The following is a 23,087-nucleotide window of genomic DNA, read 5'->3' on the forward strand; positions in this document are numbered from 1 at the left end:
TGCTGCCTTCTGGTTTCTCTCGTGCCTTAGACCTTCAGAGACACATGTGATGTGGTCTGCTTGGCTTGTGTTTTTCCATGCTTCCTTTCTGACCCTGTCTGTGATGCGATTAGAGAGGAGATCAGAGCTGTGCATTTGAAGATAACCGTGAAGAATGAGTCAACTTCCAATCAAAGGCCTGCAGCTTTTGTAGAACAGTGGTGTGTGTATGAATTTTTCTCTTTCAGCATTTGTGTCAGATGCCGTTTTGAATGTCCCAGTGCAATAATACAGCAGTGAGCTCCCCTTTGGCAGCAGCCTGGATTCCCCAGCTCTCTTCCAAGTGCCCAGCACGTCCCGGGCTGCCTGGCCAGGCTCGCACCTCTGGCCAGCACAAGCTGGGGCTGCCTCTCACCAAGGTCTGGAGCCACCTGGCTGAGCTGGGTCTGGGCTGCTGCAAGAGAAAATTTCTTCTTGATGAGCTTGTTTGTGTTTTCTGTAACATTGCGTAGATTTAGACAAGAAGACTGCTCAGCAGTGAGGCCACCTTGGTCACCACCTTCTTACCAATAGCGCTGCGTCAGAGGGGCTTTTACCCTTAGTCTGCCTTGCAGTCACCACGTGCTCCATCAAGGCTTTAGGCTGGAGGCACCGGGCCAGGACACGGGGCTGTGCCAGGCCACAGCGTCACTCGGCTCACGGGCAGCAGAGGACTGCGTCGGAGCCCCGAGGATGTGAGTAACTGCCCCAAGGATGTAACTGCCCCTGTGATGTGAGTAACTGCCCCTTGTGATGTAACTGCCCCAGTGATGTGAGTAACTGCCCCTGTGATGTGAGTAACTGCCCCAAGGATGTGAGTAACTGCCCCTGTGATGTAACTGCCCCTGTGATGTAACTGCCCCTGTGATGTGAGTAACTGCCCCTGTGATGTAACTGCCCCAAGGATGTGAGTAACTACCCCTGTGATGTGAGTAACTGCCCCTTGTGGTGTAACTGCCCCTGTGATGTGAGTAACTGCCCCTTGTGGTGTAACTGCCCCTGTGATGTAACTGCCCCTTGTGGTGTAACTGCCCCTGTGATGTAAGTAACTGCCCCTGTGATGTGAGTAACTGCCCCTTGTGGTGTAACTGCCCCTTGTGGTGTAACTGCCCCTGTGATGTGCGAGTGTTGAGTGGCAGGGCAGCATCGGCACCCAGGTGGCTGTGATGGGACACGGCGTGCTGGGTGAGCCTGGATGGTGCAGCCAGAGGGGTCTGGTGCCAGCGCAGGGGAGTCCCCTTGCAGCAGGGGAGGGATCCTTGGCTGCTTTCCCAAAGGATTTTAAGAATCTGACTCTTGGCACCTGGGGGAGGGATTAGGATTGGGAGTTTGAGAATGTGTGTGGGGGATGTGGGTGCAGTAGAGCTGCTCTGGGCAGGAGTGGTGGCCAGGGGAAGGCTGGGCAGACGCTGCTCAGTAGGACAAGCTGCTGACTTTGAGAACAGACAGACCGAGCCCAGGACAAATTATATAACTGCTGCTTTTTCATCAGCCTGTTCCCCTGACTTCTCCTTGCAGGTTAATTGACTCTATTTGTGTGTCAAGGCCACTTAGAGCTTTCTTCTATAAATGACTCCTGCCTCATCTGATGGCACAGTTAAATGTCTGAATTGTTTCTAAGATTAAAAAAAAAGTGGAACTGAAACTTTTCTAGGCAGTTGATGTGGAAGCATGGGATCCTGCCTGAATGGTACTCATCATTTTTATTGCTAGCTCTGGTCTGGCTTTCTTTCTGCAGGATGGAGACACGGGCTTTCAAGTGATGCATTTTATGGAGATTTGGGATGGGCTGGGCCTTGGCTGCCTGGAGACACCGGCTCTGCTCAGAAGCCTCCCCCATGGAGGGGGCTGGGGCTCGGAGTCCCACACTAGCACTGAAAATTGAGGGTAGTCCACCAGCATGAGACTTTAAATTGTGTTTCAAGGCCAAACAGCATCCTTGGGCCAGGGATGTGGGATTTTACCTGGGGTCCATTTGCAGAAGTTACAGGAGGAGCTGCTGCAAGCTGCTTTATAGGTGGGGTTGGATTAAAGGATATGACCAAAATTATTTATGATACTCTATTTACAGCATGTGTCATTTTGAAGTCTTACAGCACCTGGCCCTTCTACTTTTTCATTGAGGCTTGTTTGTGCAGGAAAGTGAAGTTTCATACAAAAACCTCTTTTAGCTCTTTGGCTGTTGAAACTTTAGTGGGGAACATGGGAAAAATTCAATTTTTCAAGACTTGCTCCATATTCAGATGGTCCAAAGCCAGTTTTTATTCAATCTGGTCTTAGTGCTGGGTGAATAGATCAGTTTTATCTATTTATTATGAGAAATAAGAGAATGGAGAAAAGTTTGGCTAATCCCCAATGAGTTGTGGATCTAAAATATGCTCTCCAACACAGGCAGCCTTTACCTCTCGCTAGCAGGGGTCGTGTCAGAGAGCAGAGCAGTGTGAGGAACAGCCTGCACCCTCACTTGTGCTCTGAGCTGTTACTGCAGACAGTGGACTCAGGTGCCTCCTCCAGCCCAGGTGAGACATGCCTTGAGTGCATCTCGGAGATGGCAGCACATGCCAACAAAGGATCCCTGAGGGTGGGCTGGGAGGCCTCTGAGCTCTCTGTGGACAGAGAGACAGAAAAAGCCACAGCCTGAAGGCCATGGGGACAGGTTTGGACGAGCAGCCACCCAGCAAGGCCTGGCTCGGTCAGAAGATGTTTGCTTTGCCATTCCCTCCTCCTTTTGCCTTTTTCAGGGTGGCTCTGCCAGTCTTTAGCACCACGTGCCCTGGCATCTGCCCCACTATTCCAACTGTCCTTCCCCTGGATCGAGTGTGTAAATCCAGCCCTGAGGGGATGGCACTGTGCCACCTCACCCCCGAGGGAATGGCACTGTGCCACCTCACCCCCGAGGGAATGGCACTGTGCCACCTCACCGCCTGCCTGAGGAAGATCCCCGCTGCCAGGCAGGAGGCCCTGACACGGTGCTGCTGCACCATTTCTCTCTTCACAGCCACAGCTGGGCTCCACAGGGGTATTTCTGCTTTGCTCCACGGTTGGTGGAAATGATTTGCTGGTAAATGTTATCAGAGCCTTCCCAAGGGAGCTGCTACCTCCCACCCTCCGCAGCCACCGCTGCTCTGAGCCCGTGTCTGTAATCGATGCCGCTTCTGCTTTAATGCTCGCAGCACCAGCCCTCAGCCCATCTCCATGGCACTGCCTCTGCTGCAGTTCTGCACGTCCTGTGCTCCCCATGGCCGTGAGGCCTCTGTGGCCATGGCCCCACCTGCCCCACAGCCCTGCCAGCCCCCAGTTTTGCCCCCACACCTGCAGTACAGTGGCAACGGAATGTCTGGCAGGGCTCCCACTGGTGAACAGCTCCTGGTGATGACATCAAAGAGCACTGGGGGTGTTTTGGGCTGCATGTGGCTGCACCAAGACAAAGGTGCTTGTGCTTTGTAAAGCTTCTGAAAAACTCTTGAAGAAAACTGTATTTTGCTTTCCCCCGCAGAAGCATGAATCAAAGCCATCAGCCACTTGCCCTGTGGGGTGAGCCTGCCCGAGGGTCACGCTCTGCTGTGCTGGTAAGGAGACCCAGGATATTGCCATCACTGTTCTCAGAGCCACGTGGCTGTGCCAAGGCAGAGGAAATACAAAGGTAAGACCATCTATTGTCTGAGGTGCAAGGTGCTGGTGGCCACCCACACCCCATGGTGCTGGAGTGTGCAGGAGCAGCGGGTGCTGGCTCAGCAGCTCCCCTGTCTGGAGCATCCCTTGTGCTTTGGAAGCTGGATGTGCCCAGTCCTGCTGTCCTGGCCCTGCTGTGACCCTCAGCAAGGTTTGGGACAGGCAGGGCCCCAGCAGTGCTGGCAGCGAGAGGACGGGTGACGCACAGGTCACACATCACGATGCTACTTGTGCTATTGCATAAATCAAGGGGATTTGGGTGAGGGTAATGAGGGCAACTTGGAGCTCTGAGCTGGGGAGGATGAGGCCTTAGAAGATTTTAATTTTCTACACTGAACAGTCCATGGGTGGGGGCTGTGGCCACATGTGGACCAGTGGGGATAGACTGAGGGTAGCCCACGCTGAGGAGGGAGGTGGGCTGCAGTTCCCCCCACCAGGCTCTCGCCCCTCTGCCAGCCTTGCTCAATTATGGGAAATCCTTTAAGCTTTTGCATTAGTGCTGTATTTAGGTCTGCACTGTATTAGGGCTTGGCATAGGGAGCGCAGTGAGATTTCTCACTTAATAAAGAATGTTTTAAAGGCATTTGTCACCGTGCCTGCTGCCGGGAGCCAGCTCTCTGGGCAGGCAGGGAGGGTGCTGTGGGAGGTGAGGGAGCTGGGCTGGCTCCAAGGCCTGCTGAGCTTGGCCCGGGCCAGGTCCCATCCCTGCCCCTGTTCTCCCAAACTGAACATTGGGACAGAGGGTCCTGGTCTGCCCCCATTACCCACCCAGCCAGGGGTACCTCAGGTTGTGCATCCCAGGGCTGCAGCTGGTGACCTCCCCACCCATCTGCATCAGCACAGCTGCTGGCAAAGCCCAGCCACCCTCCCATGAGGCTGCAGGGCTGCTGTGCTGGCAGGAGGCCCGTCCTGCTGGCAGTAAATGTGTCATCGGGTGGTGATCGGGGATCATGAGTCACGAACACCCCCGCCAGCCAGCCTGGCCGGTCCTGGCACAGGCTGCAGAGCAGGAGCTGGGACAGATCTGCCACCTCCTCCTCCTCTGCCTCTCCCACCTGCAGCCTCACCAGCCTGCATCTTCCACAGGGCACCAAATGATAGGGCATCCCTCAGCAGCGCTTACCTGGGGCTGAGGTGACAGTCAGCTCCCCTGGACCAGTGTGGGGATGTGATGGTGGCCCCACAGCCCTGCTCACAGGAGCCTGACACTGCCAACATCTCCACCCCCAGGTCTTGGACAGCTTGGCAAGGATGGGGCTGAGGGGGCTGCCTGAGGAAATGTGTGTGCCCTGGACTGCAGGTAGCTGAAGCTGGGGCTAGGCCAGCTCAGGGTGTGCTGCTGGCAGCCAGGAGGAGCCTCTGGACTCCCCTTTCAGTGTGGATTTTTCTTTTAATTTGGTAATTGTTCAGCTGACAGAGTATTAGATAGAGATTTTGAGCCTCTGGTGATGGGCTGTGGCAAATGGCCCACACTCTTGTGGAGGGCAGAGCTCAAACCCTTGGCTTGAGGGCAAGTGAGGAGCCTTCTCCCCTGCTCAGCCTCATAAGTGGCACTTCAGGACTTGTCCCCAAACAGCTTGGGGACAGCACTTGTCCCCAAACTCCAACCCTTGCAGTTGTTGTGAGGGGCACAACCTGGAGAAAGCCAGGCTTCTGTATCAGACCATGGCTGCTTGGAGAGAAGCAGCCAACTTCTCCATGGAGAGAAGTTGTGCTGTGGCTCAAGTGACATCCTGGGCAAGCCCAGTGTAAGTGCATGTGGCAGCCCCTTTGCTGGGGACTCAGCTGGGAGCCCTGGCAGCCTCTTCCCCTTTCCCTCGGAGCTGCTGCGTGAGCAGGAAAAGCAAAATTTTGTGGGATTGTTGTGGATCTGCTGCTGAACCAGGCCCCAGAGCAAAAGCCTCTCCCAAAACCACCACTGGGGTCCCCAGGGAGTGCCCCAACCCCAGAGAGAAATCATCAGACAGGGAAAGCTTTTATTTCCTTTCTGGCTTTGCCTTCTCCAGGGCCAGGCTTGATTATTCCTTTCAGCAACACAAAGTGCTAGAGAGGCTCAGCAGCCAGAGATCAATTTTCTCTGCCCTTGGTGCAATGTGTCTGTGCAGGGGGAAGTGGCTTTTTTCCTTCCCTTCCCATTGTGCTGAGACTTGGTGGGTGGCACCAGGGGCAGTGGCAGCTGCATTGCCAGAGGGAGGGTGGCAGGGAACGTGTGCCAGCCCTCACCTGGTGCTGTGCTGATGGAGGGTGTCAAAGCCTTTCACTCACAGCCATTGAAGAGCAAAGATATTGCTGGGAAAGAAATCCCAGCTTGTCTCAGACATCAGTGTCTCTCTGAGGCACGGTGCAGGGTGGGACTCTCCACTGCTGCCTCTGCTCCTGCTGTGACATCCCCTCTTTTTCACCACAAAGCACTTGCTGATGGAGGACGACTTTCTTTCTAGGAAACATGCAAAAATTTGTCCCCACAGGAATAATATGCAAAGATCTCATGTTTAAGTGATTGGAACATAGTGGCAGCACAAGGTATGAAGTGTGAACACAGAGGGATTCAAGATGGTTCTCAATTATGCAGACAAGATAAGGAAAAAAATATTAGAGAATTTCAGAATTTTAAGAGGATGGGAAAGAATTTGGCATGGGATTAAATATTAGAGAAAAGATTAGACCAGCAAGAAACAGATGAGAAAAGCCTGAGGGGTGAGGCAGATGGACCAGAGCAAGAAAAGCTGTCAGCCCATAGACAAGGACTAATCAAGGGATGAGTCCCAGCACTGTCCCCCCAGCATCCCAAGTCCACATTCCCACACTGGAGCTCTGGCACAAGGCAGAGGGAAGAGCATCCTCTCCCTGGCACTGGCATGGCTGGGCTTGCTCAGGGGCTGCTGACAGTGAGGTGTCCATGGCTGTGGATCAATGGGGCAGTGAGCTCTCAGTGTGAGTGCTGGCTCGGCCCGTGCAGGGCTCTTTGTTGGTCCATCTGTGCAGGCACGGGAGGTGCTTGCCCGGTCCTGGAGGCTGGGAGGGAGCACCAGCCTGGCAGAGCCACAGTTTGCTTCCACCAGCCACTGGTTTGATCCTCTCCAGTCTGTGCAACTTAGGAAACTCTTTGAAACACCAAAGTGTCACACTGCAATGCCAGGCAGCAGCCCTTGGCTTCTTTAAGCAGAAATACAGCTGGGGTTTGGATCACCGGCTTTTATCCACAAAATGCTCAAGCAAGTTCATAAACTGCAGAACAAAATGCTAAAGACTGCAGGTAATTATGGCAGAGACCTCTGGAGTCCTCCCCAGCACGAGGAGCCCCAGCAAAGCTGTCGATGGCTCCCACTGCTTCTGATCCTGGCTGGCAAATATTAATTTTGGTTTTTTTCAAGTTGAGAAATTAACTGCTTTGCAACCCCATCTAATTTAAATACTCTAATTAAGCAGTTTCAGTGCTTTTCTCCTCCCAGGACTTTCCCTGGCCAAGCACTTTAACCCCTTGGTTCCCAGGCTCCTGGAGCAGTCAGCCTCTGAGGTCTGCTGGTTTGGCTCCCTTCGATGATGATGATGATGGATGCCACATGTCATCCAGGCTACAGCTCTCCAGGGTGTTACGAAGACCCTTGCTGGTGTCTGGATTGTCTCCAAGCAGCCAGGTGTTCTTTCCAGGAGAGCTGACAGGCTCTGGTGTGGAGGACACACAGCTTTGTCCCATCAGCCTCCCTTGACAGGGAAGCTGATCAAGTGTCTCATCATGAGCTCGCCGTGTTCCTGCTCTGCAGACGGTTTGTTGGCTGCTGGCAAACGCAGCCTGGGGAGAAGCTCTGCCTGGCTCCCACTGCCCATGGCTCTGCCACTGCTATGGAAAGCCATTCCCTCTGGCCTCAGGCATCTCATCCAAGATGTGCAGGGTGGCCATTTGGGGACATATGCCAGGCACGGGAACTCTGCTGATGTGTTTGTGTGGCTGGGGAAAAGAGATGAATGGGAAAGTGAGTGTCCTCAGCATGGGGAACAGGGAGATGGTCTGTGATATTCTGATTTTATATTCCATGACTCTAAATCAAGTGGGATGTGCCACCCTGCAGCATTTGGTGACAGTGGCACTGCCCACCTGGGAAGAATTTCCCACATGCCATGAGTGCTGCCAGAACTCACATATTGTGCATCCCATGCCGGCCAGGAGTGATGCTCCAGGAAAGGGCCATCAGTATTCCAACAGAAATGTCCCCGTGTCACCCACCCAAGGCACTGAGGAGCCACGAAGACGAGATGCTTGGCTGTCTCGGTGACAGTGCCTGTCCCAGGGCTGGGGACAGCACAAGGCAGGGGTGTTCTGGTCTCAGGTCACTGCACAACCTGGCAGTGCCCGCCCGGGGACTCAGCACGCTTTAATGAGCTCAGCGCCTGCATGGAGGAATTAACGACTCGGAATAATACTTGTCACTTCTCTGTGAGGAAATTGTCAAGCGAAAAGCAATTTACTAAAAAAGAGGGAGGAAAGAAATGGTTTTGCTTATTAAGATGAACATCATATTAAAATATTTTCTCAATACCCCATTTGGGTTGAATTTTACATTTTCTCTCTGTTGTTCTCACCAATGGGAGTAAAGCAGGGGGTTTCACTCTAATTAATTGTTGTCTGCTTCATTTGGCCAGCAAATTTCATGAGTAAGGTTACACATTTCTGTAGCATTTGAATTTCAAATGCTGCAGGAATATGATTAAAAAAGGAAAACACGTGGAATTGTAAAAGCAAATGGAAACCTTTCTGTAAGACATCCATTTAAAATTGCTTTATACTTACAAATCTTAAAAATATGTCTTGACTGGGTATTTACCTTCCCCCTCCTTTCTTTTTTTTATTTGGAGTTTAAAGCAACAGGTTTGGTTTATGTGTTCACTGTTGCCTTTTTTAGCCTTAAGGAGCTGTATTTTCAGTTCTACTCCACTGTTGGCTAGAAACTTTAAAATATGTATGTATATGTATGCATGTATATGTATTTCTGTGAAGAGGCTGTCCCACGTGTTGGTGATTTAACAAAGGCAAACCTTCCCCGTCCCCTCAGCTTTGCAGAAATTTGTGGAAGGTGGTACCCAAGGAGAGGCTGCTGTGCTGGCATCGTGTCGGGTGTGTGCAGGACAGGCCACTCTGACAGCCAGGGAGCTGCAGCTCGCTGTGAGCCCAACAGACCCGGAGAGCAATAGCTGGAGGCGCTTCCAGGCACTGCAGAAAGGATTACAGCAGCTTGGACTGTGAAGGGCAACGAGGAGAGAGCTCAACGTCTGGAGAAAATAGGAAGAGGAATGACCCGTGAAACCACATGGCTGGCTTCACCAGCACGGGCTCGCTCCCACAGAGCGGTGACTGTCAGCACCCAGAGACCCCCTCGACGCTGATCCTGAGGGCAGGAGATGCAGCATCAGAGGGGAAAGCCAGGAGAGAGGGCTGCTGGGGAGGTGAGGGGCTGCAGGCAGTGAGTGTGGCTGGGTGTAGCAACAGCATCTTCCCCTGTGGTGCTGATCAGCTCCTGGGCCAAGCGCTTCTAAATGGCTGGTGATCTGGGACCATGTCTGTGAGCCAAAGAGAGATGCTTCTCCCAGAAATCCCAATCGTCTCCTTGTATCAATTATATTTCAGCCCTACTTCTGCTTCAGAATTGGTAATTGCTTTGGAAAATGTCCTTTACCTCTTTTGAAGCACCATCGTGCCTTTTGTTGCAACTAAAGTAATGGCTAAAAGCTGAGGGATGGCAGAAAATCACAAATTTCTGAGAAAGGTCCTCCGGATTTGCCTCTGAGTCATCTCTATATTGGCAGGAAAAGCTGGCAAAAAAGAAAAGCATCTCTGCAGGTTCTGAAACAGCCCCAGAATTAGGAGTCTGGGCCAGGTGGACACGTTCAACCCCTAAGACACATTTCACTGGGATCTGACAGGGCTGAGATCAAAAGCTGTCATTGCAGTTCCAGGACTGGTGTAACACGACCTCCTTGAATGAGCTGCATGTGAGAGCAGCCCCTGGGGCTCCAGTAGCCATTTGAGCCCTAAGGAGCTGCTCCTACTCTGCAGCTTCCCTGCTAAACACCATAAGGCACAATAAGTGGATTAGCAAAACCTCTGGAAGAGGCAAAGAAGAAAGGAGACTGGCTCTTAAGCTGGTTTTGCATGTATTTACGCAAATGACGTCCCCAGCTAGATGGCAACTGAGGTGAAATCAGGGCTATCCCTGCTGCCCTGGCTCAGCAGCCTGCTGCAGGCTTCCTGGCAGAGGAGAGCCTGCTTTGCAGCTCGAGCAGACACAGGGAGTCAGAGCAGATTGATGATGGCAGCAGGAACAGCCCACAAGAGGTGGTGGTGGCCGCGCAGCGCCCACACTGTGCCTGCAGTGGGGAGGCTTTGGCTGCTGGGGGGTGGTACTGTCCCACCCTGGCATGCACAGGTCCTGTTCCAGACCCCTTGCTCCACCCATGGCTTGGAGAGGCTCCTTTGTAGGTATTGCTCCCAGTCCCACCTCCCTGCTGGGCACAGCACCGGGCAGGATTCATCTCTCATGTTGGTGAGATGGAGATTGCAATTATTCCTGGCCCTTGCTTGTGCCATCTGTCTGTTCCCTGAACATCCCTGCAGGATCTGTGTCTTAGCAGGTTAATTTAATAAGAGCCTGCTTTATTGTTGCTGGCTGCAGGCACAGCATAGAGCAGCTGAGTCCATCAACAGCACAGAGCTGCTCTGGCAGCAATCGAATCCCGCCCGGATGTTCATTTGGGAAGGCTGTTTTGCTGAGAAAGGGCAAACCCCCCTGGGGCAGCACCGAGGGCTGAGCCCTGCTCCTTCCTTCTTGGCAGGAGCTGTGGAGAAAGTGGCAGCAGAGATTAAATCAGGCCTTTGACCCGGGATGTGCCGCACCTCAGGGGAGGGGATGGTGATAGCGAGGGAGTGGCAGAGGTGGTATGGGCAGGAGGGGCCCGGCATGGCTGGCTCAGGGCTTGGCCATTTATGGCAGAAGCAGCTCTTCCCATCCAGACTTTCAAAACCTTTTACATCACCAGCTATTTTTGTGGCTCAGGATATGTGGTAGGGCACAAGGTGGTGAAAGAGCTGTGCAAACTGTTTAATGAAGGGAATGACTCGTCTTAAGGATAACAAACAACCTGGTGCACTTTGAGATTGGCCCTTTTTTTCAGCTGTAGGCATCTATGCCCAGGTATAAAGTGCTGTGAGTTGGGAAATAAATCTTGGCAATCCAAATCGATACTGGAGGAGGGGAAAAAATCCATTTTCCCAATCCTGTGTCCACTTGCTTGGACTTCTCCTCAGCCCAAGAGCGAGGCATTGCTGGTTAAAGTCACCTGCACAAAAATACATTTGGCTTTTCTCCTACTCTGCTCTTTGCCCCTTCCTCTCCCAAAGTCATTCCTCCACCCATCACAAACATAATGGAGCAGCAGTGCCACAAAGACGTGCACATAATGAACCTAAGTGACCGTGTAATCTTATTATTGTCACCCTCATCCTCCCTTGCCCCTTTTCTCCCTCCCCCATTTGTCACTGTCGCCGATTGTGTCATGGTTAAAATTAGATGGGAAGCTCCTCTGGGAGCAACTGCGGCTTTCCTTTATCCCGAGCACCCTGAGTGCATTAAGGTACTTTGCAACAACTCGTGATTTCTAATGGGGTTAAAGTAGGAGGCAGCCTGTTTTAATGCTCACCTTTTTACATTTTCGAGCTGATTCACCAGCCACATGAAAATCTTCCATCCAGGCACGTCTGCCTCCTGCCAGCAATTCACTTGACAACACAATTCTGGAGGCAACAGTGAAGGAAGGAGAGGGCTTTTTACTAACATGTAATAAAGAAGAGTGAATCAAATTTGGTGTAACTTAAGTAAGATTTGTTCTGGAGGATAAAAGTCCTCATTGACCTTTTCCCATAATGGGCATGTTCTCTTATATGGAAAGAAAATGAATAAAATAAAGCTGTTTGTGAAAACAGCCACAAGCAGAGTCACCTCCTCAGTACCTTTGGATGGTTTTAGGCTTGACCAGGCAGCTCTCTATGGCTGCTGGAAGCCCGGGATGGACACAACGCGGCCGCTGTGTCTGCCCTGGACTTGGAATCAAACAGGTAAAAGGGACAAATCCAGCACCTCACACGTGCCTGCTGAAATCCTGCAGTCCGCAGGGAGCACGGAAAACAAACGTGTTTATATTGGAGGGGAGCTTCTCCTACGGGTGGGAATCATCGAGCTGGGTCTGTAGTGACCGGGGGATTTTATTTTAGAGCGAAAACAGACGCTGATTCTTTTTAGTTGCTTCCTCTTAACAAGGGGGAGTTTCGCTGGCGGGGAAGCGGCGGGGATGGCTCTGGTGCCGTGCTGACACCTGCTGTCAGCACTGCTGCCGTGGGACTGCCGAGCACAGCCCGGCCCGGCCCGGCCGGGGAGCTCCGGCCGCTTCTGGGGGGATTTTCATGGAGCGGGGAAAAGCGCGGCGCAGCCGGGCAGTGAGGCTTGGCCAGCTGTGGAAGTGTAAAGGCACGGGACGAATCTTGCAGGTAGAGGTAACAACTTTCACAGAATCACGGAGTGGTTCGGGCTGGGAAGGTCCTTAAAGGCGATCTGGTTCCAGCCCGGCCATGGATGGCCTTGGACGCTGCAGGGACTGCGGCAGCCACAGGTTCTCTGCACAGCCTGTGCTGGGGCCTCACCACCCTGACAGTAAAGATTTTCTTCCTAATAGCTAATCTAAACCTGCACTCTTTCAGTCTGAACACATCAATTCCCCCTTTTCTGTCACTACATGTATTTGTAAACAGTCCCTCTCTGTCTTTCCTGTAAATTCCCTTCAGGCACTGGAAGGGGCAATTAGGTCACCCCGAAGCTTTCTAATCTCCAGGCTGAACAATCCTAATTCTCCCAGCCTTTCCTCATATTAGAGGTGCTCCATCCCTCTGGTAACCTGGTGACCCTCTCTGTCACCAGCCAGCGAGCTTCCAGGGATGAAGAACCGCGGGGCCAGTGTCCCACTCTCGACACCCGCCGGTGTCACAGCAGGGGTCCCCTCCCCCGCAGGTCTCTTCCCGCAGGGAACCGAGAGGAGTTTATTATGGAGTTTGTTCAAGTGATCGAGTGCCGAGCAGCAGCTCGTGGAGGGACAACGCGCCGCCCACAGAGCCGCCCTCTGAGGGGCTGGGGCTGCGGCCGCGGCCGCCATGTTGGGGCCGCCATGTTGGGGGGCCGGGCAGGGACAGTGCCTCGGTGCCACACTCAAACCTGTCCCCCAGCGCGGCGCGGGTGCCTCGGTGCCACACTCAAACCTGTCCCCCAGCACAGCGCGGGTGCCTCGGTGCCACGCTCAAACCTGTCCCCCCGGGCGCAGTTCGGGCGGGCCGTGACGCAGCACGCCGGAAGTGAGCGGAAGACGACGGGGCGGGGCCGCCTCCGGTGCCTCAGCAAAACCCTTCCGGGTGGGGGTGGCCCTGGCGGGCGGGTCCCGCGGCCGCGGCGGCGATGGCGGGAGCGCGGCGGTGAGGGAGCGCAGCGGGGCCGGGGCCGCGCCGGGCGCTGACGGGGGTCTCGCTCCCCCCAGGACGGCGCGGGAGCAGTGGGGCCTCGCCCTTCACCGGAGGCGGGCCGGGGCTATGCGAGGGCCGCGGTGCCGCCTGCCCTAGGCCCGGGCCCGGCGGGGAGCGGCGAGCGGGGCCCGATGCGGGAGTACAAGGTGGTGGTGCTGGGCAGCGGGGGGGTGGGGAAGTCCGCCCTGACGGTGCAGTTCGTCACCGGGACCTTCATCGAGAAGTACGACCCCACCATTGAGGACTTCTACCGCAAGGAGATCGAGGTGGACTCGTCCCCCTCGGTGCTGGAGATCCTGGACACGGCGGGCACCGAGCAGTTCGCCTCCATGCGCGACCTCTACATCAAGAACGGGCAGGGATTCATCCTCGTCTACAGCCTGGTCAACCAGCAGTCCTTCCAGGTAACCTCGCCCGGTGTCCCGTCCTCGGATGGAGCCGGCCCTGCCCCGGGGAAGGCGTTGGGCCGAGGAGGAAGTTTTAGGGGTAGACACGTGTGCGTGGAAGCGCTTTATCTCCGAAGGGCCAAAAGTGTAAATGCCCAGCTTGAAAGCGCGTTTGCCAGCCCTGCTTCCTGATGGAAAACTGCTTGCTTTGCAGGTACTTATCAGGGTGCCACCATTGTTAAATCCCACGCAGTGCTGGAGAACAATGACTAGCTCCCACTTCCCCAACAGAAATCTCTTGGCAATCCCCTTTTGTGAAGAAATCACTCGATATTAAAACCGAGACTTCCCCTTCCAACCCCCTCTCCTTCCTAAAGGACATGTTTCTGCAGTTGCTCTTGTAGGGAGTCTCATTGTTCTGCAGTTGTGACTTGTTAAGTGAGCTGCTATTTCCCGCTCCCTGCCCCCAAAATATGATCCTGTCCAGCACGAGCTCCGTGCTCTCACAGCGTAGGTGGAGTACTGGAGAGGGGAGCTAGCTATGCACGATCATTTGTGGATCTGGATTTGATTTCTACTATTAAAACTCTCCAAAAAAAAAAAAAATCTCAGCTAGTAGCTGGTCTAAGCTGCCTGTAGAAACAGGGCTTTGTTTTTGGGCAATAAGTGAGTTTAGCAGCACTCCGTGCAGCGCAGGGATTTGCAGCTCCTGCCTTGGCTTGGGCTGCTGAGCTGGGTGTGTTCCAGCTGCTTGGCAAGACCTTGCACACCCCCACTGTTTGCTTCTGCTGAAGGCTAAACCTTATCTTAGCAGAGGCCTCGAAACAGCCCCGTGCAAGCTGAAGACACGCTTATCTTAGGAAAACAACAGCCGTGACATTGGGATGCTTCTGCTCTCATTTTCACTGATTTTTGGGTTCCGGTGAGCCCTCGTTATTTGAGGAATGGATGTACAGTAATCCACCTTGTTAATGTTTAATTATTCCCGTCTGTCTGTAGTGTTTGCTCTGAAGGCTGTAGGTGTAAGCCTCTCCGCAGTTCTTTACACAGTGGTAACTTCAAACGCTGGGATTGCTTTGTCTCAGAACTATGCAAGAATTTGTAGTACTGATAGCAACTTAAAACACTCAGGGGGCAGAGGAGGCTGACTCAGACTTTCAAGTGTAAACGCCCCGTGTCGGCTCAGACTTGAATAAATGCATCTCTAGGTAACAAAATCTCTTTACAGCATCTAATTTGGTTACTTACATGTGATTAAATGTGTTCACAATGAATTATTCTAAGCATTCCAGGACCGAGAAGGCTTTATTTAAATTGATGGCTTTCTCAAGCTGTAAACTAAGCACAAACTTCCTAAAGGGTTGTGTAATGGCATGCCCCTGCTAGGGTTACAGGTCCTTAGACTTGAGACAACTTCTTCAGAAAGCTGAAACCAGCCTTCAGAGCAGCAGTGCCGTGTCCTCCTGGCTGAACCGACTGTCTGAGGGCACAGCAGTGGCTTTCTGTTTGTAAAGGCACATAAGAGTCTATAAAGTCTGCATGCTTTTGTATAAAAGAAGTTACTCAGTGATAGGTAGTAAATTTTCTCTGAATTCTAGATCTGCGTGACTATGAGTTTAAAAAGCCTTCTGATGTGTTTTTAATGTCCAGTTGCACGTGAGGGTTCCTGAAATGTGTTTCTGCAGTGGTTGTGTAGCTGTTCCCTGTGATTCCTTGCACGTACTAACCAGCTGGATTGTTTGCCCAGGACATCAAGCCGATGAGGGACCAGATTGTCCGGGTGAAGAGATACGAGAAAGTTCCTCTGATCCTGGTGGGGAACAAAGTGGATCTGGAGTCGGAGAGGGAAGTCTTATCTGCAGAAGGCAGAGCCCTGGCTCAGGAGTGGGGCTGTCCCTTCATGGAGACGTCAGCCAAGAGCAAAACAATGGTGGATGAACTGTTTGCTGAGATCGTCAGGCAAATGAACTATGCCTCCCTGCCTGAAAAACAAGATCAATGCTGTACAACCTGCATCGTCCAGTGAGAGATATTAAGAAAAACCTCAACCATGGCCATACAGAGCAGGTTGGTGGAACAGTCACAACTAACTGAGGTGCCTAAACATGATGTTTCAGTAAGAGATAAAGGGACAGGGAGTCTGAAATGAGGCAGCCTTCCTCCAAAAGAGATGGGAGCTTGTGCACATGGTTGAGTCAAATGGACTTCTTGTGTTACCTCAGTAGGGTTAGTCAGGGAATGCTGCATTTGCTTGCAGTAATTTTACAATGACACAAAGTGAATGATCTCATCTGAACCTATTTTGACTGTCGGTGCTGTATTTGATGCTGTGTTATTCTGCATAAGTGCTTTGTGATGTTGCTGTGGGTTTATTCTTGTAGCTGGTATCTGAATTATTTTCCAGTAATGGGAGTTACCTTGGAGTTCAGTGAGATTATTGTGACCAACTTTCCCAGTAGTTTTACTGAAAGGACTTTGAGCTTGTTTAAAAGAAATAAAGTTCTCTAGTACAGAAACTGACAGTACCCTTCTGCCTTATCAGTGGAATAAGTTTCTCTTGCAAGAGAACCACCCTGAGTGGTGAGAAGTGGCTCAAAGCCCACATCTAATAGTCAAGGGCGTGCACAAAGTGCTCTTCATCTCAAGTCTCCAGAGCAGAGAACACACTGTAAAATGGCTTCCCAATGCACAACTCTCCTTTCCCAGAGACTCACAAGAGGTGTGATGAGAGTCCAGCGTTCAGAGGGCCCTCTGTAAAGCTTCCCCTGTGTCAGGTGTTGCTTTGATTTCATTTTTTTTCCTCCAGGACAGCTGCCTTTGGCCTTTCACATGTGTGGTCTTTTTCATCACCTTTTTCCTGCTGACTGTGAACAGGTCTGTCCCTCCCTGATGTGCATTCCCATGAGGTGGTTCTGGACCCCTCTCCACTCCTGTTTCCCCTGTAGCTGTTGCAGGTCTTGTTTCACCTCTGCCTCGGATCCACGTGACCGCAGAGCAGCGTGTGTGTGCTCTGTGTGCAGCCAGCTGGTCCCCCAGACCTCCAGTTGTCTGTTGGACCTTCACAAACAACTCGTGATCTCCGAGAGCAAGTGCAGGAATGAGGGAGGATGTGGAAACTCAGGGGAAGGAACTGCCCCTCCTGACAGCTGCACTGCTCGAGGCTCAGACTCCCTCTGCCATGTTAGTAACTTGCTGAACTCAAAGGAGCTTTTTGTGTGTGAGTGACAAGAGGGAAAATATTACTGGAATATAAAATATAACTGGGAAGTTATTACTGGAAGCTGTGGACCATGTATCCTCTTTCATCTTGAGTGCAAGGTCAGAGTGAAGTCTCAAAGCTTCTCTTTGAGATTGTTATCAAGTGCTTTGTAAATATCAAGTTTTAGGTGCTCATGGCCCTAGCACTGTCATGCTACACATAGTACATGCTGTTTTTATCTCCAGTTCTGTGAAATTGGGAAGGGCTGCTGCCACTGTGTAAGAGGTGTGTGTAAGTTTGTGATTTGCTTGTTGAAAGGTGAGCGAGCTTGTTTTGGAGCCGAGGAAAATACAAATGAAGTCTTTCATTGTACATTAATCACACCTGCAGAGTCTATGGAGTTCTAGGAAGAAATGAATCTAAGAAATTACTCCTTTTTTTAAATTGAGTGCTGCAGGGGTAATGTCCTGAATTGTGTATAGTAATGCAATGCTGCAGATATTTCTAAGGCAGCTTCACAAACAGGATTATGTGGGCTAGAAGTATCATGCCAAAGGATATGGCAATCCCCTGGGTTACTAATGGTTCATCTTGTGCAGCTTGCTGTCTTAAACTCTGACAAAATCAGGCCTTTCATCCTTGAAATTTAGAGTTCTGGAATTGATTGCTTCTAAGAGAGGCTTTGTAACCTGTCTGCTTCTGGATTTAGAACTAAGGAGCACATTTAAACTTAACGGTGAAATTGAAGAAGGGGCAGGGCCACATGTTATTCCTTTGAATGATAACTTTTACCTACATTTGGTGGCTTCCTAAACATGTTCTTGCTTCAGAAGAAACATCTGTATTCTTATGTCTTTGTGAGGTCTCGAGACAGGGGATCTAAGCTTTTGTGATAGAGATTTCCTCTCTTTCCTTCTGCCTGGCTTAGACAATCACCCCAAGCCTTTAGCAGCAAACTGCTTCCTTGCTTCTGGGGAATGCTGTCTCTGCCTAGTACAGTCTCATCACCTGTGCCAAACAAGTCTTTCCTTCCTGATCCATTTCCTCTTCAGTCCAGTTTTCACCATGTCTGGAACTTTTATTACTCATTCTGGCTTTTCACAGGCTTCATGCTCTGTATATTTCATTTCAGGCTAACACTTTTGGGGTACTTTCCTCTTCCTGGCTCCCACTCTATCCTTGTTCTTTGATTGAGTAGATGTAGGATCTCATTAACTTTATCGTAAGCCTTTGCTGCTTGATAATTTCTGTCTGATGTGCTCTGGTAGGAGAGGTGTGATGGTGTCTTGTGATAGCTCTAATCAGCTTTGTGATCCTGCTTATCTGTGATTCAGGAAACAATTGCTGCTTGTCAGACCTCTGCTTTAGGAGTGACCCCTCCTAGGTAAATTGAAACTGAGGAAGTAGAACCACCTGTCTGAAAATCTGTGGGCTTGAACTACAGCTGTGTCCTGGGATATCATCATCATCATCTCTGAGTTCTTAACCTGGCTGTGTCCAGGAGGAGTCTTGGGTGTGGCAGTTCATAGAGCAGTGCACACAACAGTTTGTGTTCCTGCAGTTCTGGTGCCAGGAGGGCACCAGGGGGGTGGGGCTGGATTTCTTTTCTGAGCCTAGCTTTGCCTGAGGCTGTTCCAGTGTCAGTTTTAACTCTGAGGTACCACTTAACCTGAGCTCTTTTTGGTGCTGATGCTTCAGCCTGTCTGTCAGCTATGATGTGTAGGTTCTTTCAGGACGTTTTTGAGAAGCATTTGCTAAACTGTTGTTCCAGTCAGCTGCCTTGGCTGAGATGGAGGATGGAACATAACATAGTCAGGATAACCCTTAGTTCCTTTTAAAAATGTGTGTTGTTCTCACATCCTGTTTCCCACCTCCTCTTTTGTGTTTCTGCAGTGGTCTTCTGTCGTTTTGCTCTTGTATTCAGTGATGGGAGAGTTCCAGGACCTGCTTTGTGTTCCTTGCTCCAGTATTTCTCTTGAGTTTTCAGTATGACACTGTTTTGTATTTTGAATCTTCTTTAAAATATGGCACCTGGTACAGTGCTTGTGCACTAAAGTCTTTCTGATACTGATAGGATTGGTAACACCTTAAAGGTTGGGATGAAAGACTGATTCTGATTAGTGGTTTCTGACCTCTGTGTTCATGAGTAACTGGTATTAGCAAGGCTGAAGGAAGAGGAATACTCTAGGAATAAAAACTGAAAGTGTACTCTGTTCTGGTCTGTGTGGCTGTGCAACACAGACACATTTATGATACTGTATTGTCTAACTTCCCCTTCTCTCCTGCCTGCTCACAGAAGAGACCAGAGAGTGCTATAAAATATCACAGGCAAATGAAGCCAGATGAGGCATCCTGTAGTGTTAATTTTGGTAACTAAACACAAATGGAAAGATGACAAATCTGGACTGGGAGGTCCCTAACCTGCAAATGCAAGGATGATGAAGGGCATGTGGAGGAAAATACCATTCCTTCATTTTTCTGTTCTTACTGTTCCCAGCAATTCTTTGATGGCCACATTATTGAATGCTGGGTTTAGATGAAGTTTTTGGGGTGGATCTAACTCTGGTAGGATGAGGAGCCACGCTGTAAATGATTTGCCTCTTCTGTGCTGTAAGCAAAGATAAAACATCTATCAAGTAGGTCTAATCCATCCCCATTAGAAGCTAAATGTTGGTTTGCTGCTTTTGACAGTACAGGGACTCTCTCTGTCTAAAACTTGTGCACCAGCAGCAGTGTGTGGGGTGGGAGTGATCTCACCAGATTGGGAGAGAATTGCTGTTAGTTGGAAAACATACAGACAAGCAAGAAAGGCCTGGGTGTTGGCTCCTGTCCGGGCAGGAGTGCTGCTCCTGAGTGTTGACCACTTGTTAGGCAAGAAGGGGAACCCTGGCCATGTCAGAGTGCTCTGTGATGACAGGCTGTTAGCTGAGAGCAAACCAACAGCTGAAAAGAAATGGTGCAGTAGGAAACAGAAGGTCCTGACTCATTTGGAGAAATTACTTTAAGAATTGAGAAGGCTCCTCAAAATCCCTGAAAAGTCATGGCTCAAGCTAGAGTGAAGTGCAGGCACATGCATATGACAGGTTTCCACAGACTTTGAGCTTCACCTGAGACTTCTAGGACATCTCTGCAGATAAATCCTGGGAGCTACAAGCAGGTTACCTGAAATGCAAAGATGGTTTGGTCACATTGGTAACATGTTGGTGTGCTCGATTGAGGGTGATGGTGTACAGCTCTGTCCCTGCTGGGGCTGTCTGAATGCTGAGGGGCTTTTTTGGAGTCATTTGGAGGGTCTGATTGCTGAGAGCACAGGTGTCAAAACTGAGTTAGTTGGCTCATCTGCCTGTTCCCAGAACTTGTGCTGAAGGCCATTGCTGTGTGCTACTGGGTGTTACACATACACTACATCCTGCATTGGTGCATCTGTACAAGAGAACTTAAATTTCCTGGCTTTTTCAGATCTTTAGATGCAATTTCCTATCCCACAGCAGCAGCTGTTGCAAAGTGAATAGCAATAGGTTGTTACCTGCTTGCCTCTTGTATTACCAGAGTTAGTGGAGCATTTGGGAATGCTGAGTGCTTTGGAGGTCAGGATGGAAAACTGGCCATTCCAGGCAGGGGAGGAGCCGTGTTCACTTTGGATATGTATTGAATCTGGCTTTCATTAGGTTTTTGTTGTTTTTTTTGTTTAAATTGCAGATAAAACTCAGAGGAAACTTGCACAGATGCTGCTTTGGAGAACTTTCAGCCCAGGTTGCAGAGCTGAGCCTTGGTAAACCTGTCTCTATTACAGCACATTGCCATACATCTAAGTGGATAAGGTTGGTGGCCTCCAGGATCCACACACCTTAATCAGAATGCTTAGCATGTTTACCATAAGTTTAAAAATCTGTTCTTTATCTATCAGTCCTTTTATAGCTTTCTAAGTTCATATAATGGCTAATATGCAAGAGTTCATTTTTAATATTTTAATTGATTTCTTTAATCAATTCTGAATTTGTATTTATTAAATACTTAAACTCAGTATTACCTACTCAATGCCTTTTAAAAGAAGAGAGTTTTAATGGAGAATAAGTTGAGCCTTAAACAAATGGTTACTTCTGTATATTACCTCGCATCAGTGCTTATTTCTATTTGCAAGGTTTTCTCCTACAATGTAGTTGGTCATTCTTTGAGACTTTTTGTTTACGTGTGACAGTGTCATGGAAAGATACTGAAGGCACCTCTGTTGTATGGATGTAGTATCCCTTTTCTTGGCCAATGCAGCTGTGACAATGTGTTTGTAACTAGTCTGATTTGACAGTAGGGATTATTGGAATGGCATGGAAAGTCTCCAGCTGATATTTCTCTCAATCTCGGGTTTCTTAATTGAACACAATTGTAGCATTGAAAAACAGCAGCACACTTTTCCTTCTACTGAGTTTCTAAACTTGTTTGTTTACAAATTGCTTCTCTATGCCTTTGAAAAGGGATAATGTATCCTTCAAAATGGGCTCTATGCCTACTCTGTCAGCTCAGCTTTGCCTGGCACAGTAAGAGACATCTAGTAGACCTCTGCATATGTAAATCTAATGCAAATAAGATCACTTTACATTTTATAGTTTCTAATATTTGTCTTTCTGAATAATATTTTAAAGCAATATTTGTTAAAATTTTTCTTGCACTGTCACAAATTGCTTTTTAGTTTGGTTTTTTTCCCCCAATAAACAAGTTTAATATTAGAGACAAGTTGGTGTAACAAGGGGAAAAGCACCAGGTTTCAGTGATACTAACTGCAAGCGTGCTTTAAACAGCCATTGCCTTCCTTATTGTTTACCTGATCAACATTTTCTCTGAATACTTGAAAATTTTAACAATAACACAGGTATAAAGAGCAGAATGAAAATGTACAAAGAACAGACGAAATCTTTTTGTTCACCTCTATTAACGTGTTGCATACATGAGAGCTTTTTCTAGCAGTGGTTTAAAATGTGTAATTTTTTTTTGCAGAAATTTAATAACTGCAGCTCACCTACTGCACCAAAGTTCTAGGTTTTTAGGAGCCCAGCTTTAGTCATTTGAACATGCTTCTAGAAATGTACATTCTTTCCCTGTAATAGCTAAATATCTATGAGAAAAGCTCCAGTAAAAGCAGTGATGGATATATGAGGTTAAGCAGTTGAAAACTCACAAATTGTATTGTGGATGATGGCATTTAAAACAATAAAAGATGACCGGTACAGTATCTCAATATTAATGTGTTTTATTGGTAATAATGCAGGCTGACTTTACAATATCAGCAGAAATAAAGATTCTGTGTCTACATTCAGTGTTGAATTTGAATCCTGAAAAGGACAGGACTTCTGCCTGGTTATTAAAACATCTGATTCTTTTTCTGTGGGGTTACTTGAAATTTTTTTTTCCTATTTGTACAAACTTTATAAACAGGCTGAGGCTAATACTTAGGTTTGCACTTTAATATCAGAATTAAACCAAACCTTGTATTCAAACTAGACTTTTTTTTAAGTGATGGTTGTTGATCTTTTTGGTAGGTTGTAAGGAAGTAATAGGATATGAAAGTAATTCATAAAGATCCTAGTTTTCCTTTGTCTAAGAAGGAAAAAGTTGGTTGATATTGATCAGTGGTTCATTCCTATGGGTAGTTCTCAAAGCAGTGTTCATTTTCATTGACCTCAGCAAAAAAAAAAAAAAAAAGGAAAAAAAACTACAAAAAAACAAACAAATGAAAAAAAAACCTTGAACTTGAACTAGCTTAGAGTGACAGGACTGGGAAAATGAGAGATGGTTTCTTCAGCACACTTTGGGGGGAAAAAGGGACCAAAAGTTTATTTAGGCTTCCTCAATAGTTTGCATGTGAAGTTGCTTATTAGAGTAAGAGGCTAATAATAAATGCAATATGTATTGTCTTTACTATGGCATCTGTTTAGGAGTTGTTCAAATCACTGCAGTAGGGCTCTACAAACAAAAATGTAACCTAACATCTTGTATCTAATGTACTGTATCTTTATCAGTGATAGGTGAAATCTGGAATAACAAGTGCAAAAATGGAACAATTACCTATAATGCTTTGTAAAAAGTTTTTTCCAGTAGAATTCATTCTTGTCATTTTGTAAGACAACCCTACAGTCCACCTGTTTGTAACTTTTTTAATAAAATAGATACCTGTATTACCAAACTGGGGTGAGTAGTCTGTGTTCACTTTCTTCTGGAGTGGGCTGAACTGACAAGCTGCTGCTGCTTTTTGTTTTGTGGGTTG

General features: G+C 49.1%; 1 protein-coding gene and 1 long non-coding RNA gene across 3 annotated transcripts; one reads left to right on the forward strand and one right to left on the reverse strand.

Annotated features, from left to right (window-relative positions):
• Window positions 1-1,068: 1,068 nt before the first annotated feature.
• On the reverse strand, window positions 1,069-13,098 carry LOC119695094. Of its 2 annotated transcripts, none has more exons than XR_005255050.1 (3): window positions 12,945-13,098; window positions 2,935-11,476; window positions 1,069-2,904 (listed from the first exon to the last, which is right to left on the reverse strand). It is a non-coding gene; the product is annotated as an uncharacterized LOC119695094 (long non-coding RNA). The 2 variants fall into 2 exon arrangements; XR_005255051.1 differs by having other exon boundaries at window positions 12,989-13,055.
• A 4-nt stretch (window positions 13,099-13,102) lies between these two features.
• Window positions 13,103-23,006, forward strand: RAP2C (RAP2C, member of RAS oncogene family). Its single transcript, XM_038122965.1, has 3 exons — window positions 13,103-13,650; window positions 15,380-15,699; window positions 20,531-23,006. The coding sequence occupies exons 1-2, from the start codon at window positions 13,378-13,380 to the stop codon at window positions 15,656-15,658; spliced, it is 552 nt and encodes a 183-aa protein (XP_037978893.1). The 5' UTR covers window positions 13,103-13,377; the 3' UTR covers window positions 15,659-15,699; window positions 20,531-23,006.
• Window positions 23,007-23,087: the final 81 nt, after the last annotated feature.

The sequence above is a fragment of the Motacilla alba genome, chromosome 4A (genome assembly GCF_015832195.1).
Source record: "Motacilla alba alba isolate MOTALB_02 chromosome 4A, Motacilla_alba_V1.0_pri, whole genome shotgun sequence".
Lineage (NCBI taxonomy): Eukaryota > Metazoa > Chordata > Aves > Passeriformes > Motacillidae > Motacilla > Motacilla alba.

Bases quoted from the DNA above. Each gene is read 5' to 3' on its own strand.
- RAP2C (XM_038122965.1), top strand. From the start codon at position 13,378: ATGCGGGAGTACAAGGTGGTGGTGCTGGGCAGCGGGGGGGTGGGGAAG. The intron at 13,651-15,379 runs GTAACCTCGCCC...TTGTTTGCCCAG, and splicing joins TCAACCAGCAGTCCTTCCAG to GACATCAAGCCGATGAGGGA.